At 29.7% G+C, this 20,198-nt stretch overlaps 1 protein-coding gene across 1 annotated transcript in view; it reads right to left on the bottom strand.

Annotated features, from left to right (window-relative positions):
• Nucleotides 1-1,655: 1,655 nt before the first annotated feature.
• Nucleotides 1,656-20,198, bottom strand: part of LOC107456605 (cell adhesion molecule Dscam1) — a 31,517-nt gene continuing 12,974 nt past the window's right edge. The window contains exons 8-15 of the mRNA XM_087166499.1: nucleotides 18,776-18,931; nucleotides 15,534-15,604; nucleotides 12,564-12,801; nucleotides 6,066-6,164; nucleotides 5,719-5,913; nucleotides 5,469-5,648; nucleotides 4,189-4,379; nucleotides 1,656-2,683 (exon numbers count right to left, since the gene is read on the bottom strand). Of these exons, the coding sequence (XP_087022625.1) occupies nucleotides 2,642-2,683; nucleotides 4,189-4,379; nucleotides 5,469-5,648; nucleotides 5,719-5,913; nucleotides 6,066-6,164; nucleotides 12,564-12,801; nucleotides 15,534-15,604; nucleotides 18,776-18,931 (1,172 nt within the window). The 3' untranslated portion in view covers nucleotides 1,656-2,641. The remainder of the gene's footprint in view (nucleotides 2,684-4,188; nucleotides 4,380-5,468; nucleotides 5,649-5,718; nucleotides 5,914-6,065; nucleotides 6,165-12,563; nucleotides 12,802-15,533; nucleotides 15,605-18,775; nucleotides 18,932-20,198) is intronic.

Genomic DNA, 20,198 nt, shown 5'->3' with positions numbered 1-20,198 from the left:
TTAAAAACTTAGATTAAAAATTGAATAATTCCAATTTTATTACATAAACCCAAAACAATTTATTACAAAATTTCACACAAGAATTTAGAATAAATATAAATTCTTTTTAAGAAATTTCATAAACATAATACTTAAATTTTAAGTTTGAATTTTAAGTTTTCAGCTACCTTTTTTTTTCTTTTTGATTTTCTAATACACCATCATAACTAAATATAATGCACAAAATATTTTCTTTTTAATTACACAGAATTCCTTTTTCAATTTTCAGATTAAAGCCCTTTTCAAATCCTTGTTTACAATTCAATTCAAATAACTATACAAATTCTTCAATAGATCTCAACCACGTGAACAAAAAAAAAATTAATTTATATTTCTAAAAGCACGTTTTATACGTATCTATCTATATATATATAAAAACTCTGATATTTACAACTATATATGAATGCGTAATTATATATTTAAACCAGCAATTATCAGCTGGTGAGTTACGTGGAACTGGGCCGTGAATACAGGCCAAGAGTCTAAGATAAATCTTGGTGTCTAAATTCAGTTTCTTGGTATGATTCACTAGCGCTAGTGAGACGCGGTGTCACCCAAAAGCTTTAGCCACTATTGACTCCATTGTTGGCCTACAGTTAATAAGGAAGACACACCATCTGTTTTTTTCAGTCGAACATCAAGGTCAACACTTCCTCTCGAATGTTAAATACACTCCCTAGCCAAATTATTAGACACACAATGATATTCTATGCAAAATCTTAATTATCAGGTAATACTATACAACTGAAACCGGTTTGCACTTGTTTACGTTTGTTTATCAATTGGTTAATATTGTAAAGCAATTATTAAAAAACTACAGTGCGTCTGATAATTTGGTATAATTATTATAATATACTAATATAATGCTTGATGTAATAAATATTCTACACCATATTTATATAATATATTGTTTAATTCATCCTATCGTCTAATTTAACTAATTGATACACTAACGTAAAGTAGTTCAAACAGTGGTGTAAAAACAATAAAGCTGTATAGACTATCAACTGATAATTAAGATTTTACATAGAATCTTAAAGTGCGTCTAATAATTTGGCCACATAGACTGTATTTATGCATTCATTTGTTATACATACATAATAGATGTTCATTTATCATCATATTTTTTACAAGTACATTTAGTAGTCAGTGAGCCTTGCAAGTTTTTTTTTCCTTTTTTTACAAATTTGTGGTCTAAAATAATTAAAAAAAGATGGGATTTGGAACCACTGGTCTAGATATAATTTCACAGTGATAGAATTTAAAAAAGGATTGTCTCTAAACAATCCACCAGCGAAAACCCTAAAACTTAACACAAAATAAAAATCTAAGCTCATTAAAAATAAATTGTTCGCATAAATTCATTAAGTAGATAGAGTAACTGCAAATACGATCTATGATCGGTCGAAAAACTGTTTATGAACAGTTGAAATACAAACTTTTCTAATTTATAAACTTATTTTATTCGTTAAAAAAAAGCACTTTATTGAAGAAGAAAATTTTTTAAAAAAGCTTTTTATTCCCAGTATTTTTGCATATTATATATATATATATATATATATATATATATATATATATATATATATATATATATATGTGGAGTTTGTAAGAGAACAGCATTCTATCCTTGTTTCTGAGGTTTGCCATTTTTTCTGAAAATACATGTATAAAACCAGAACACCAGAGAAACAAAGACAGGATGCAATTCTCTTACAAACTTTTCATTTCAAATTTATTAGTTCAAAGAAATAGCACTTTAAAGTAACGATAATACAATTGATTTTACCTCACCAACTCCTTATTACTAATCCCCCTTTAGGACTTCATTTTTTTTTCATACTAACATTTTAATGCTTAGCAGCAGAATTATAAAGATGAAAATGCATTAAATATTGAAAGCATTACAATATATTAAAATTTTTGAAAGAATTCTGACTAGCTTTCAAAAAATTCTTAAACATTGGAAGCAATACAATTTGAGTTACAGCAGTGATAATAACCATCTGACAAAATAAGATTCTCAATATGCAAAAAGTAGAACTTTTGCTCCCTCTTCACAAATGAAATCAAATTTTTCATGAAACAGAATTTTTTTTATCTGACTTATTTAATTAAAAAAAAATTAACAATTCTTTATGCAATTTGTAAAAAAATTCACACTTCTTATGTGCACTTTACATTGAAAATTATTAATGTGGCTCATGTTTATATTTTCCAAACCATATTTTCCATTCAGAAACTCACAACTTTTTCTTCTCCACAAATTAGAGGAAAAACGTTTCAGAAGTTTGCAAAAATGAGTGTTGATGACAAAATAACAATTAAAGTGCATAAATAATTTTAGATATGAAAATCATCCACTGTGAAATAACAAATAAATAAGTGCAAAGTTTGCTGCTACCCTTTCATAACAAAATGATAAATAGTTTTGAGGTCGACTATAAATATAAATAGTTTCAAGGTCACAAAATTTCTCTCTCTATATATATATACACACACACATTCAGGTGAAAATTTACGTAAAGTGTTCTTGTTTTAAAATCATTTTCATGCGCACAACTATTATCACAATCACAGTTAGTTAATACTACACGCAAAGATGTCACACGATGGTTGCTCCTTTAAAATCATCATCAAAGCATCTCTGTTGGAAAAATAAAACAAGCAATTAAAAAAAACACATATACAAACTTACTCATTTATAATACATCTGCAAGTTTAAAGCGTTGACTGCCGCATTACCCATATTCGGGTGGCAGCAAAGTTTCTGATCGGGCTGCTTCACCAGTATCGAAGTGACGCTCATTCGACTACATGCGAAGGATATTCGTGCGTATTTGTACAGATATTTCACAAGAAGTAACAAAACTATTTAATTGTTATAAAAGTAATACAAAAACGATTTATTAATAAAATTATTGTGAGCCTCATAAAAGCTTTCTTGTTCACTGCTATTTGACTCACTAAGAAATAAGTTTTCCATTCTTCTTTTCGAAATTTCAACAAATTAGGGTAAAGATTTCAAGTTATAGTCCTCTTTACTCGGCACAGATTCAAACAGATCATGGGCAGAAACAGGTAGTAAGAAGCGGACACAAATAAACAGACCATGGAAACAAACGGAGTGAAATATTGTGATCGCCAGAGACTCACATTATTAAAATATTGGTGGGAGTACGGTTAGCAGAATACGCTTTGTACAGCTGTACTCGTAGCTTGAAGGAAATTCCGTTGTGATACTCCTCCAAACAGTTTTTAAAAGCGTGCCAAAAAAGTGCTCTAAATCTTTTTAAAAAAGACCTATCCATTTAGCGCTGAGGCGTTCAAGAAAAAATAGAGATATTATAGGAGGATATTAGAGGAGAACAGATTCCTTAATATTACGTAAAAATAGTGATACCTCGTTTATTTCATACAAGATGGGCTATTTGGTTTGGGAAACATCCCTCAGGATGATCCGAAGACATGCCGTCTCAATGTAGATCCTCTGCATGAGGGATGGATTTTTGGAAGTGGAGTATGTTCATAAGGAGCGAAGAAGTGATTTAATTTTTTTCGACACTAATAACAGGGTAAGTAGCCAAATTTTTCAACAAAAATTAAGCACCTTTTAAGCATTTTTCAAGCACTTCAAAAATATTTACAATCACTTTACAAAAAAAAAAAAAAAACTCCTAATTAGGATCTGTGCACTCATAAAAAATTTCTTTCTATATTTTAAAGTTCTTAATAAACATAAAATCAATAAAATTCAAAAGCATTTTCCAAAACTTTACATAATCTTGATAAAATATATAGTTTCTGATAAATATTGGAGAGAAAATTGTGATAATCGTGAATTTTTTGTTGTTATTTAGGACAATCGACACAGCACAGAAAAGTATCTTTACAAAAGTTAGAAAATTAAGCACTTTTTACAAACCCTGAAAAAAACAAGCACCTTCAAGGACTTTTAAAAACCGTAAATTAAAAAAGAAGCACCTTAAAGCACTTTTTTTGAAATGCCACGCATCCTGAATAATTATTGCTGTGTCCTGATATTTCCTCAAATTATATTGTTCAAAACATCACCTAAACTGATTAACCTTGCTATTATTTTTAAATATAATCAAGACTTATTCCACTTTTAAAAATAAAGAAGATACATACTTGCTTGATTCTGTGCAGCGTGTCCCCAACAACAGATTCATAAATGGGTTCTTCTTCCTCTGGCCTGGTTAGAGGAACAGTGGAATAAGGGGAACCGTAATTAATCACATTTCCACCACTGATTGTGATTGGAATATCTCGCTGACGAGGGGCTGTTGCCATATAACTGAAGTTTTTTGTTACTGGAAGATCTGAAACAAATTTAAACAACTATTAACTCATTTATGCAGATCACTTTTTAATGCAATAAACTGTAATTACAAAAAGAGTTTATGCTTCAATTAAGGGGCTACTTTTCTTAAATAAATAATACATGATTATAAATAAAACTTTGAAGCTTTATATACTTCAAAAATATTAATGTAAATAAAATGTGTAGTCTTATTTGATTGAATTCCTTAATTTTATTGACAGAGCAGTGAAACATTTCACATTACTTTGTAGTGATTAAACATAAAACAATTTAAAATATTAAAATCTTTTAGTTCAAAATATGACTGGTTGACAAAAGGAACAAAAATAGGTTGAGCTCTTTTAAATTTTTTTTTAAAATCGCCTTTTGTTGTTATAAATATGTATTCCAAATGAAAATATTTGAAATTTATGCGTGGATATATTCTGCAGAATTCTAAATTTAGAAAAAGAAAAAAAAAAGAAGATTTAAGCGGAGATTATAATCACAAAAATATAGAGAAGGGAAGAAAGAGGCGGATCGTATACGAAATCAGGAGATATTTAACAAAAGAATCGGAAGAAATAGCGTCCGGGAGCAAAAATTTTTGGAGACCCGCAAGATATTGCAGGGTTGCCACTCAAATCTGAAGAAAAAAAAGTTCCTTCTGTTTTCCCTGTACATATTATACACAATATATGAGGAGGAAACACAATAACTATGCTTTTGCGTGAGCTATATTGGACTAACTATATTTATTACTTTTAAGTGCTGAAAAAACTTTGAGAAAAAAAAAGGAGCAGCTGAACATACTTATATAATGCAGTAGTTTTGAATAGTTTGTAGTTAAAGAAATAGTTGTAAAGAAATAGTTAAGGAATCATCCTTAAATATACCATAGACAACGTTTTCAGGAGTCACCCTTTTTTAAGATTAAACGATTAAAAGAAACAAATTGTATTTTCCAAGTTTGTGAAGGAAAAAAAATCAAAATTCTCTGCATTTTCCCTGTAATTTTAGGTGATTTTAAAATTCCCTGTATTTTCCAGGTTTTCCCTGTGGAGTTGCAACTCTGTATTTATTTTATAGAGAAGTTATATTTTCTTACCTCCATAGGTTTGACTCAAAGCAGGTAGAGGTCTCTTCGAATAAACATAAACACAAGCAGAAACAATCACAATAACAATAATCACGGTAGCCACTGCAACAGGCACAATGATGTAGAGTATTTGAGTGGCGTCATCTACCGGGGGCTGGGCGTGAGCTGATGTGGGAGGTGGCACGTGGACTGTAAAGGAATAGATGAACGTAAGGAAAAGAAAAGAAAACGCCTCTGTTAGTAGATAACAAATGCTTACAAATTGCTTCTGGGGAAGTTCGCACAGTGGCTATTTCGCTCGGTTCGCTGATGCCAGTTTCACCGTGGGATGTCACGTAAACTTGGTAGGGTGCTCCAGAGTCCAAATTAGTCAAGGTATAGATGTCCTGTTCAGCAGTTGGAACTAGTATTTCACTCCATTTGTTGCCACTTTTTCTATAGTGTATTACATATGCTATAAACATTTTTGAAAAAATTATTAGACTCATCCACATATTAAACACTAAATATACAGGTTTATAGTTTAATCTCGACATGTAAAGATCATCCAAGATCTATACATTAGACGTCCGACTTAACACATATACTTATAGGATGTAAGTATACCTGTGGTTGACAGCTTCACTGTATCGTCAGAAACCCATTTAATTTGAATATAAGTGGAACCAATATCTTGGACCAGAAGACTAGGTCGAGGAACAGGCTCTGAAAGTTTTAAAAACTAATTTTAGGTATGTCATTGAAACAGATTTCAAAAATGAATTATTTTGTTTAAATTGCTAATGTTAATAAATGTCTTGTGAAATTTTTTTTTTGTTGCTAAATTTGGTGTTTAAGAAAAACTTTCCATTTCATTATTTAACATCAAACATAATTCAGGAGAGAAAGTTAAGTTATTTTAAGTTGTTTTTTTTATAACAATTATGACTTGTATTTTCAAGAGAATATTATTTCATAATTTTAATTAAATATCAATTAAGGGTATCCCTTTTTTAAAAAAATTAATGAAAAAATTGTTTGATTTATATTAGCAATGTATACTAATTCACAAGACATGTTTTTAAAACAACAAATTAAACTAGTATTAGAATTGAAAATAATTACTTCATAGCAACAATTTTTCCTTGTCCCCAGTTGGGCTCATAATTTGCTCAATATGGGTTCTACATGCACCGAGGGTCTAGCATTGGCTGAATAATGTAAAATATCGGGTGAATCTGACAGTTCTATATAGGGCCGATATTGGTTGTAAAATATTGGGTCATCGGACAATTCTATCTAGGGTCAATGTCGGAAAATCCAAGATTGATCCAAGATTCATGAATATGGGTCCAATGAGGGCCCAAGTTATTTTGTTGTTGGGGTTGATTCGAGAAATTCATATGAATTAATTTAGAAACACCATAAAAAATAAAACAAAAAAAATTTATTTTATCAATGTTAAATACAAATGAGTGTGAACATGTCTTGGAACAGTTAAAATAATATTCTGCGACATTTATAATTAATATCCACTTATTGGTTAAAAATTTTTCAATTAAAGCTTACAAAGCAACATTTTAAAATTTTATTAAGTACAATGTTGAATGAATAAGCCTAAAAAAAGTCCTAACTTTCAGAATCCCTGCGTCACTTCAATGAACACCCCAACGGCAGATTTTTTTTTTTTTGGCTCACTGCGACTAACTTCCTAACTACCCTTTAAGATGCTTTTGATTTTAACAATTATTAATTTAAGCAACAGAAACAATGTGTTTACAGAAAAATGTACAGAATAAAAATGTATAAAAAATTTTAACTGTAAAAGTAATATTTTTTAAATTTTTGTAAATCATTACAAAAACTAAACTTCGCAAATAAATTAAAATTCATACTTTAATTAAAAGTAGTAAAATCTGTGCAGTATCTCCAAAATAAAGATCGACAAAATAGAGCGAATAGAACTCCTTAGAAAACAGATATTCAAATAAGTAAGTATAAAACATGGCACTCTTAAAAAAAATATAAATAATTAAAAAAATCACTTCTAGAGCAAACTATCTTTTAAATTTTACAGATTTTTGAATTTTATATTTTATATAATTAATTTAAAATTCTATCTAAAGTCAGCCATTATGACCTTTTTTTTATAATCCTAAATGAGAATAGAAAAATCGGGATTATTTCTTTCCTCTCTGATGCGCAAGAAACATATCATTGAAAAAAATTCTACAGAGAAAAAAAAAAGCATTTTTTGATAAATTATGCAGAAAAAACTAACATTTTTCTCTTCCCAAATGAAAACTCTTTCTGCAAAAACCCTAATGTTCTGCAACAATGGCACGACAATTCTGGCACGGGGCAGAACACAAGCGTTCTGTGGAACACCATTCGGCAACAACTGGTATAATTGATTCAAAAATTGCAGTTTTTGAAAAGACCCAAAATATATTTCAATGAATTAAGAGAATATTATACATAGAAAAAAAAAATTGTTTTCTATCAAATTATCAATTTGAATCAAACTTAAAAGTTACTAAGTTTTAAAAACACAGTAATTTAATGTGCTTTGAAATAAACGTATGATAAATACATAATTTAACTTGTTACCTTTGATACTTTGGCAAGCATGAAAAATAGTAAAGGACATCAAAATTATAACAGCAATATAAAATCAACATAATTTTTTATTTGTTTAGAGTATATAGTTTTATTTAAAGTATATGATAATTAGCAGAAATATTAACAATAATTTACATTTATGATAAGACACACCTCATGAAAAATAAAAACAAAAATAAGCAGCATGTTTAAAAAAGTAGGGATCAAAGATTTTTAAGTAATGATGCTGAATGTGTAGTTTATGAATGAAAGAATTTGGAAACCGGGTTCTTTCATGAATAACAGAAACTTTAAAACAATCTGAAGTTCATTTCCTTAACATACTTTTTTTAAACAAAAATTAATTGGACAACTTTCAGGAATCAAAGAAAAATGTGACTAAAAAAGATGTTTATCAATATTTAAACCTTTTTAAAAATCAGCAACAAAGCTTCAAAATAGGGGAGAGGGGGGCACATGTGAACAGGGGGCACATGTGAACATGGTATGTTTTACCAATATGATTTGAAATAAAAAATCTCGAAAAATTTTCAATTGATGGCAGTACTAGTCCTACCTCTCTGAAAAACTTTCAGAGCAATGAGACATTTTGTTGGTTTATTCTGACAATTTCTTTGTATCAGCTGGTGTTGCATATATTATAATCGCTCGCTTCTCCAAGTGAAAGCATAATATAAATCAACTAATAAACTAAAATTAACTATTGCAGATCATTATATGAACATTCAGGTAAGTTTATGACAATTATTCTTTTTTTTTACTCAATTAAAAGTTCATTATTTTTCAAGTTAGGTTTAAGAAGGATGATGGGGGCACTTGTGAACAAAACATCTGGGGCAGATGTGAACAGTTCACAAGTGCCCCTACATAGTATTAAGATTATTATCCTCATGATATTATAAGTTTAAAAAATATGTATGCATTTAAAATTATCATTATTTAATTTTCCATAATTAATTTATTAATTTTTCCTTTAAAAAATTTTTTTATTTATTAAATGGTTGATCGCGCATCACGCATATTAACTGATACACCTGAGAAAATAGAATTGTTAAAGCTACAAATTAAAAGATAGAAAAATTGAAAAAAAAGCATGAAAGAGTATTAGAGAAGAAAGAAAAAGGCCCATTACAACACCCGTGGAACATGAAGTTGCAAAAAACCCAATTACGGATAAATTATTGTACAGCTGAAAAATTATTTTCTTATTGACAGTACTGTTGTACAATTTAAATTCACATAGTAAGCTACAACCCCCTCAGTATAATGTGTATCTATATCTGTTATATTAAAGATTTTTTTTCTTTGAAATATGATGATTGCTTTGTATTTTTAATCTTGTTCATATGTGCCCCAGGCATGTTCACATGTGCCCCCAATAGGGGCACATGTGAACAATTGAAGTCATTTTTCTAAAATATCATAAAGTAAAGAAATATTTTATTGAAAAATCTCAAAAAATTCCATAAGACAAAGAAAAGACTATTTAAACATATGGACTTCTTTACTGTGAGAAATTGATGATATTTTTCGAAAAGTGAAGAAATAAAAAAATTTGTTCACATGTGCCCCCCTCTCCCCTATATATTCATAGATGGAAATGAATATTGTATAGGTACATGCATCGTCATTCCAAAAAGCTTTGAAAGTTGCAATTCAAAATAAACTGCTGATTTTGACCTATAACATTTTATTAAAGTAGGGTGAGATAACAATAATTGGGATTCGAACCCAGTTCACATCATTGGAAGGCAAACGCTCCTGAGTCATCACGGCTCAAATTATGTCAAGTTGTTTCTATTCTGACAGTTGAAACAACTAACTTGCCCCAACACAACCGAGAAAAGGTAAATTTAGGTGTAAAATTATTATTTGTATATTATAGCAGGGAAAATGCTGTTACTAATTACCTATGTTAAAAATTTATACAGTGCATTAGAAAAGAAAAAAGATATAGAAATTTGGATTTAATTTCTCACAGACTATGGAATATTTTGTTTGATATGCTTAGGAAAAGACAAAGACTTGGTGAATATGCCAATATATAACTAATGGATATGTTTCTTTGTAGGAAAGAAAAGCACCAACAGACACTTTTTTAAAGTAAGTTTTTTTTTCTTTTAAGGTGGATGTGCTACACTAAATAAGCCAATTGTAAACGGCAGGAGCAATTTCTAGAATATGGCCAATTTTGAATTTTCAACTTAAACTTTGCCAATTTACCTGATGTTTTTTTAAAAGCATGTAACTAGAGCCATAGAGCGCTTCCTTCCCAATGAAGTGAACCAGGTTTTATTCCTGGTGCAAGCCAGTTTATTCAAATTTCCCACCTGGCTTGCATCGACCACAGTGTTGACGTAAAATATCCACAGTGGTAGACGGATCATGGATTAGAACCCTCTTGCCATCAGGATAACCGCGGGAAGATTTCCTCTCCATATAACGTATACACGGGTTAGTTCCATCAAATAAAGTCCACCACGAAGGATCCAGGTGTTCCCTGGTCTTCGGGATTGGGTTTGAAATTACAAGATTACAGAGTTAAACATGAGTAGTTATAAACCCAAAATATTGGGTTGGCTGTTCAACGACGGTTATAAAATAAAATAAAAACACATGTTAATCTTCTTAAGTTTCTTGAAAGTCCTTTATTTTGAGCTTTAATAATGAATTGTAGTAAGGTAATGAAATTTTCGAAATAAATAAATAAAAATACTTGTTATATTTTTCTACAACGAAACAACCTTTTATATATTTCAACAGAAAAACTACTTTTTATACTTTTTAACAGAAAAATTACTTGTTATATTTTTTTAACAGAGAAGCTACTTGTTATATTTTTCAAAAAAGAAACTACTTTTTATATTTTTCATCAATGAAACTACTTGTTTACTCCACACTGACTTTTTCTGCCCTTTCTGTTGATACTAGACAAAAATGTTCTGAAAATGCCAGAAATTTTCATCTGCAACTATTTCAAATAATGTGCAAGTATTTACAATGATATGTATTTGTTTTATGGCGTTATTTTTCCTGAAAATAAAGGTAATTTTTTACATAAAAAAATACTGCATGGTGTTAAATTATTGTACTATTATTAAAATTATTATAGCATTTCTAATTTTTTATAATGATATTTGAATTACAAATAATTAATTCCTGCTTATATTCTCAATGCAGTCAAAATGACTGCAATTGTCATTCGAGGTAAAAATATCAGTTGTTCTAGTGTTAAATGTAGTTGACCATTAAATAATTCCACGCAACTAAGATTTCAAATAATGTGCAAATATCTGCAATGATATGTAACTTTATGATATTTTTCCGGAAAATAAAGGCAATTATTTACAGAAAAAATACTGCATAGTGTCAAACTTATTAAAAAAGACCTTTTCTATTTTTTTCATGATATTTGAAATACAAATTATATATTCATGCTCATTTTCTTAATGCAGTCAAAATGACCACAATGGTTGCTCTAGGTAGGTAAAAATAGCAGTTGTTTTAGTGTTAAACATGGTTGACCATTCATTGCAATTAATTTGCTGATTAAAAATGCATACAATGCAAAAATTTTACAAACAATGGATTTTGGCATAAAGATGATTTAGATTGGTTGTTGTTGTGATCATTTGACTCACAGACTAAAAAATTTGATAATAAGAAAATCTTTAAATTTTCTTTATTCAATTAAAACAAATAAAAAATACTTATCATAAGTATTTTTTTACAGGGTGTGTAGCCAAATTTTTAAACAAAAAATAAGCACCTCGTAAGCACTTTTCAAGCACTCAAAAAACATTCCTTAACTCTTTATTTTTTTGAAAAATACAAGGGGATATTTCCATATCGTGATCTGTCACACCAGTTACAATCGCCAAGGGGACAAATTTTAAACTTGCAATTTAATGCAAAAAAAAAATATGTAGATGTTTGCCTGAGGGTGGCTATTATTCAAGTTGGTCCCTTTCTGTGATGTTTTCTTTTAGTGTATTTGTTTGTCTTTTAATTACTTTGATTTCTAACAAATCGCTTTTGTTTTTCATTTATTGTTTTTAGAATTGTCTAAGGAGTACAGTTTCTCTACAGTAAGAACTCCCCTCGTCGCAAAGTCTGAGGCCATCTGCTGCCATGGAAACTAGAACAGCGCATTTCAGGGATGGTAGCTTTTCTTCACTCTAGGGATAATACAGTAGACCAAAAAAAAAATTCCTTTTCTCTTGCCGGCCTGAGCCAAAACCTGTCCTAAACAATGACTCCCCACCCCTGCTTGAAACAGTCATACAGCATTAGCATAGTCACTTTCATTGGTTCAGACAAATGGTTAGGGGAGTTCTTACCTTAGAGAAACCATCAAAAAATATACTGTGGTAGATCAGTAGCAAATAACAAAATTTAACTTTTGAAAGCTGACTTAATTTAAACAGATTATTAAGGGAATTCTCAAAATTAGACTATGAAGCCGTAATAAATATAGATAAAAGTTGAAGCTGATTATCTTACCTAAGTTATGTGTTTTGAAAGAAGTTTCTTCACTCGGGGGTCCACTTCCGACCTCATTGAAGGCCCTCACAGAAATCACGTAACGTGTTGACCTCCTCAGACCCCTCAATATGTAATCGTATGAATGAGTTTCATCCGCTTCCACAGTATTGAAAGTGAAGGGAAGAGAAGAAGAGCTTTGCTTATATCCAATGTAATACCCAGTCAAGTCTCCATTCCATGTTTCACGGGGAGGGGACTGAAAGAAGAAATTTAAATTATGTAACTGACATCATCCTCAGAACCTGACTAAGACAGGGCTGCATAACCTTTTTGAATGAAGGGCCACATGCATAGCAGATTGACCAATGAGGGCTGCATGACAAAGTATGTAGATAGACATATTGCCAACAACTGTTATATAAACACCATCGTTTTAGGCACTAAATTCTTTTTTTTCTTTCAGTTAACCTTGTAATATCTTTGCATAAAATTAAATACTTTCAAATGTTTAAAATTAAAAGTTGAAAAACTGATTACTTGAGGGAAAAAACAATCAATTGAATTTATTAGAAAAAAAGATTAGATAAATTAAAATAATTAAACTGTGGGAAAATTCATGTTTTTTTTAATCATATTACATAATACAAAAGTCTAAACATAAATTTTAACATTAAAAATTTCTTCATAGAATTAAATTTGAAAAAAAAAAAAATATTCTAGTTTTTAAAATAAATGCAAGTTAAAAACAGATTTAAAGAAAATTTATAGGGTTAAAAATTATGAAAATAGTGATAGAAAAACTACATTTATTGAGATTGGGTGCTTCAGTCAAAAACAATTTAATTTCAAATTGCCTAATTTTTTAATTTTTCAAAATAAAATTTATTATTTTTTTATTTTGTTTAGATTGCAGCCATGGGCCGCACATGGACCACAGGTTGTCCACCCCTATCGAATGGATTGACTGCACTTTCAATTAATTTAACTTGGCAGTACCTACTAAATTCAGATCCAAGCTGTGAACATTCAATTTTCTGAGCTGATTTTATAAACAGGAATCTCAGGGGGGGGGGGGGAATGTAAACTTTAAAAATGACCTAAACACTTAAGAGAATGCCGAACCGGGAGGAAACTTTTTGTTGCAAATTCTCCTGCACCTCAACAACTAAATTAAAATTTGAAGTGAAGAGTTCAGACAAACCTAGAGTTAGCAATAATACTGAAAAGAAATTTTTAAAATATCAAAATAAAATATGAGAAGATAATTTAGGATTACGCAACGGGGGAAGTTCTCGCTTCCAATAATTTGATAGTTGGAGAAAAAAAATTCAGGGATTGAAACTTCATGAATCACTCTAAGGTTTGTCTGACTTCACTTTAAATTTTAGTTACAGAGATGAAAGTGAATTTACAATGAAAGAATAGCCCCACGGTATGGCGTCCTCTCAATTGATTACTACATCTATATTACATTTTTATTAAACATGATTGACATTTTTTGTTAATTTACAGAAGGTTTTAATTTATTAGATTGGCAAAATTTGAAATTCAACGCAATTTGAAAGTTTATAATAGATTTATGTTTTAAATTTCATTATTACTTTTTTTTTGTTGTAAAGTTAATTTTAAAATTAATCCAAAGTGCTTTTTGGACATCAATTTAATGATAGGGTAACCTTATCAACTTTGTGTTTCATAATTTTTTAACTCTCAGTATTTATTTTTGTGTAATCAACAATTGTAACTTTGGTCCTTTTGTTTGTTATGGGGAACACTGATATTTGTTATTTATATGTTGTAAAAGTCTTCCGAAAATAGAAAATTCTAATTATTCAGATAAGAAAAAGCAAAATTTTTAATATTTTTAACTTTACTTTGGATTCAGCCCACAAACTAAATAAGAATTTTTTTAAAAAATATTTTTTAAATACACATTTATAAACAGAAGCAAATATCCTGACCCCTTCTTCCACCTCCACCACAATCTTTGCCTTTCCTAAATTGCATTGACTCCAAAGAGGTCAAAAGTTTCTCCATTCATTTAGCAACCATGGGAGAGTTTCCTGTGGTATTCTAGCTTAGCAGGGTAATAATGGAGAGAATTTTAATGCAAGCAAAGTATTGCTAAGTTGATGATATTTCAACTGTATGAATTTCTGACTAAATAAAATGGATATAATGGATGATAAAATAATATAAATAAATTAAGAAACAATTCCAGATTTTCTTTAAAATTCCCTGATTTTCCTGGTTTATATCCATATTTCCCAGATTTTTTCTTAATATAAAAAAAAAATCCATGATAATTCGAGGTTTTTCAAGTGGTTGGCACACCCTGCCTATTTATCTAGCAGAGCTGAAACAATATATCACAGCCACTATCAATAGGCTTGATTAAAAAACCTTAACATGCGTTTGGGTAGAAAACGATCACTGCCTCGATATGCGTCGTATGACTAAGGGGTCACATGTTCTACGACTGTCCCAAACCAAACTTAAAATAATCCCATACAATTCTGTTGCAGATTATATATAATATCTTACATCGTACTTAATTTATAGTAAATTTAAACTATATACCTCTTTATGAATCACCCCGCACTGTATAAAAGTAAATATATTTTACCTAAACCAACATTTTATTTTTAAAAAAGTGTTTCTTACGAATTTAAAAAAAATGATAATTTACGATTGACTGAAGCTTGTGGAAAAATACATTAAGTTAAGAAACATCTTTAAGTGATATGAAGGTCTTATAATAAAATACAACTCTCTACTGAGACATAAAAAACAACTTAAAGCACTTCAAATTAAAATTACTTTCAGCTATTCACTTGCAAAATTCAAAATATAGTGGAAAAATTGCACGTCACATGTTAAAATTGTATAACAAAAATTTATAAACCTAAGTATAAAAATTATGCGTCTTATGTAACAAAAAGAGAAAAATTTAAATTACGATTATTGCAATATAAAAAACTGTCATACCTTCCACGATAGTCGAACATAAGTTGAACCAATATCTTCAATTTTCACATCAACTGGTGGTGATGAAGGCTCTAATAATCAAACAAAATGCATTTAAAATAAGTGCATAAATATTGTTTATTTAACATTTGTTTATACAGTAGTACTCCCTAATAAGGGACACACTTGAAATCAAAAATTGTTCTTTAAATAGAAATGTCCCTTATTCTAAGATGATATAAAAACGGGGGGGGGGTGGAATTCTGGAGAGAAAAATTTCTGGAAAAAAATTCCCAGTACATATTATACACAATATATTAACAGGCACACAATAATTGTTATGCTCTTGTTTAAGCTATATTGGGCTAACTATGTTTATTAGTTTTAATTGATGGAAAAACTTGGAGGAAAAAAAAAGAAAAGCTGAACATACTGAAGTAATGCTATAGTAAATGAAATAGTTTAGTATAGCTTAAATATCATTATTAAATACCCCATAGATTATACATTGAGAGGTCACTATTTTTTAAAAGAAAATAAGAAACAGAATTCCCAGTTTTTAAAGGAAAAAAAAATTAAATTCCCTGCCTTAACATGCTATTTTAAGTGATTTTTAAATTCCCTGTATTTTCCAGGTTTTTCCTATTCTCCCTGTGGAGTGGCAACCCTGAAAAATATATAGCCTTCTAGAAAAGATATCTTCTATAGATCTAGGCAGATTTTTTTTCTCTTTTCAAATAGCTCTTGAGTAATGCTTAATTGCTACCAATTAGTTTAATTGCAATTAATTGGTTCTTTGCTTAAATTTGCAAAAAAACCAACTATTTGGTGCTGGGAAGTTCTAAAGTCGCAGATTTCCACAGGGCAGCCGACTGCTACACTTTTTGCAATATATTTTATAGGCAGGTAGGTAATTAGAAGCTAAAGTTTTTTTTAGAATATTTGATAATTTTGCTAACACTGAAAAAACTAAACCATGAAAGAGTTCGAATGAAGTATCATTTCATATGAAGTTTTGTATCATAACTTTAAATGAAGTTTACAAAACAAAGAATCCTACATTGAAATAAACTAAGCAGCCATTAGAAGAAATTTTCCTAAAAAAGTATAAAAAATTTACAACAGCTTTTTTTATATTTTCTTTTCCAACAATTTTCCACTTATATGGATATTTCTCTTATAGAAAGCTTATTTAACACAGGTATATCAATTCTACAGGTATAATAATTCTAAATGCTTCAATTTTTTAAAATGTGACAATTTTGTTCTTTTTTTTTTAAATTTTTTTTTTTTTGTTCATACCTGCCAACATTGGAGAAATAAAATAGCATAGATCTTACTAGCAACATTTTTCAGGCTGCAAGTAAAGTTTTGATACATCATGCATCATCATGTAAGTCAAAAGAGATATTCAAAATTGGAAATAATAGTGAACCTTCAAGGCACCGAAATTTTGGTTCACTATAACCGGGAGTTCACTATATCCGTTACTCAAACAATTTAACTAATAGTTCCCAAACTCTTCCCTTTTATTACACATTATTCAAATAAATGGCTGAAAAATATTATATAGTAACAAAAAATTTGTTATTTCGCATTACTCTTCGTCTTGCGTACTAAAAAAAAATTAGTAATCTTTAGCTGATGAGCAATCCTCAACATCAGATATGGAAACACTTCCCGACTCTCAGATATTTTTTCCCGAATTTCTGTTATTCCGCTTTTTAAACCTGTCTAACCAGCAATTCGAGCACATAAAAGTAGTCTCACAAGTCGCTTAACAAATTCATCGACATTTGTCCAGATACAGAAAGATTGCGGCTTCTTCGATTGGTGAACCTTCAATAATGCTTCTTCAACATCCTTGTGATCTGCTTTTCACAACTTTTTTCTGTCATCTAAATTTTCTTCATGAGCAGAAATTATTAATTGCCTATTTTTCCATATGTTACAAACTGCAGAATTGGATAGTTTCCTGCAAATATCAGCTTGATTGCATCCATTTTCAATTTTTCTGATTATGTCCATTTTATCATCAATGGAGAACATTTTACGCTTACTGCTCGCCGTAGTTAAATTTGAAACACTTGTTTGCAGGATTTTTTTAAACTGAACTGAGAGCAAAAAGGAGTTGAAATGAAGGCCTTATCAACACATATTAGTGTTCAACTCTTTGACCAATAATGAATAATTACTCATTCCCTCTGACAGAAAATGCATATTGATCCCACTGACACCTTACAGGTGCATCGTCTGCCTGAGTTGGAAATATCTGCTTGGTTTGTTTAGGGATGAGAAAGTGAGATAAAAGAAGCAAACAAGAAGAAATGCTTATCGCTACATTCCTTCTACGGATGGTTTTGAAAATTGGTATATGTATTTATTTTGAAGTAGAAATTTCAAAATTATTTTTAAAAAATTTTTTTTAAAAATCAGTCGAAGACAGAAAAAAGTTCATTATATCCGACTTCCTCACTTTTTTGGTTCACTATATCCACAAAAAGTAACATTATCCGCGTATAGCAAGGCACAGGACCGAACATTTCGTCCACTATATCTAGGAGTTCACTATAAACCAAGTTCACTTTAGCGGGGTTTGATCGTATATGCACTTGCATTTAGCGAAGTAAAAAATATGTATATAAATCTTAATCTTAAGATTTTTTTAAACCATTATTTATAATTTATATTTTATAACTGTCGTTGAACAGCCAAAATGGATGGTACTTAAAGATAGGTACTTTATTTACGTCCCTTAGACATCCTTAATTTTATCTCAAGATACCCTTAATTTTTTTTTTAAATAAGGATTTCGATAAATACTGATAATAAGGATAAACAAAGTTAATAAGGACTTTTTTCGCTGTTAACAAGAAGGAGTGGCGCAGTTGATAGGATGCTAAATTGTAGCGTAGTTGTTAAAGCTCGAAGGAGTTAGAGGAAAGGAAGAGTGTTCGTGATATTGTCCTCAGGAATGTTAGAGTAAAAGTTTAAAAATAAAATATGAAATAATATCGACCACATGCGTTTTGTTTCTGAAATTCTGGTGTATATTTAAGTGATATAGTGAGGTGCACATTCTAACAATGGACGGGAGAGAGTAAAAAAAATTTGGGCTATTAGTGACGATCTAGGAAACAACCCCGAAGATGATCCGAATAGCAGCAGACATTGTAATGAATCATACTTCAATCTGACCATTCTAACGATATCTTTTTCTTTAAAAAAGAAAATTTAAAATCCAAATAATAAGGCATAAATACCTTCTTTAGCAGTAGTAAACTGAATTTCTTCAGAAGGTTCACCATTTCCAATAGAATTACTAGCCCATATATGAAAAGTATACTGGTGAAATGGTTTTAAATCTCGTAAAATACAGGAGGAAGCTGAACTTGGGACTGTTGTATTCCAATGACCTCCTAAAATTAAAAAGAAAAAATAAGTATCAGTTACATATCAATTTTACATGAGCATATAGTTAAGTTTATATTTTGGAAATAGAAACTCAAAATTTTTTTTTACTTAACTACACCAAAAAGTTTTTGCATCCAAAAAGAAACTCAATAACCAAAAGATAACATTCAGAACAAAGTAACATGTCAAGTTTATTAAGCATTTAACAGATTGTAATTGAGGTAGGTAGGTACTTTATTAACGTCACACTAGAGTTGCACAATGGCATATTAACAACGGTCTGAGAAACATCACCGAGGAATTACAATTAAAAGGCCACGAAGTTGAACACTAGTAGTCGTGAACCCAATAAATTAGGTCTCAGGGTATTATGAGTATTTAAGTTTATATTTATTAAATATTTTTATGAGTATTTTAATTAGAAAAAAATTAATTGTTTTAGATTAAGATGCATACATATCGTTAAACAAACTTTTTGTATTTTTTCCATAATTTTGAAATTTTAACAAAAGTATTCAATCTTTTTCTACAATTAATGTTTGATTATAATTAATAATTATTTATTTTACATGGTTTACATAATTAAAATAGTTTTGAGACTGAGATATAATGCAGTATTGCACTGCATTTAAATAAACTAAACTCAGTGGTGCAACAGCCCATAGAGGGCCAAGGAATACTGTGTCCTTGGGCTCTGGGGTGCAGATGACTTGGTTGGACGGCCAGAGATGAATGCACAACCCCCAGTGGTCACAGTCCCCAAGTGGCAGGAGACCACTCTGCGATAAAAAAATTTTTTAAATATATTTAGTAAATGTATTCATATTGTATTTACATAGGCCATAATATAACAATATCCATGCTTATTTCTATCTTAGATGCAATTTAATATTTATATTCTTTCACTTAGTCAAGACCTGAGATCGCTGTTATGTGTACCTAAAATTATTAGCGTCCCCTGGCAGTGTATTACATATTTCTTCTTATTATGACTCCCTATGGCAGAATTTTTTCGGGCTTCTGCAACAAACCTCTCTATTACTATTATATTTCTGCAAGATACTTTTAATAATAACAAATATACATGTTACTAATTTAAAGTAACAGAAGCATTGTGTTTACAAACAAAAGCTTATTTTGATAAAATAAATTGCATTTAAATTTTTCTTAATAGAATATGCAATATTTGTTTCATTCTAATACTATGGGCGATATTCTTTGTAGGAGAAAAATACACTAATTATTTTCTATTTCGCATTTTATAAATCATCA

The sequence above is a fragment of the Parasteatoda tepidariorum genome, chromosome 6, assembly GCF_982258835.1.
Source record: "Parasteatoda tepidariorum strain Cologne lab strain chromosome 6, Ptep-v5.0, whole genome shotgun sequence".
Taxonomy (NCBI): domain Eukaryota; kingdom Metazoa; phylum Arthropoda; class Arachnida; order Araneae; family Theridiidae; genus Parasteatoda; species Parasteatoda tepidariorum.
The sequence above is the reverse complement of the archived record's forward strand: the minus strand, read 5'-3'. Positions and strand labels throughout refer to the sequence as shown.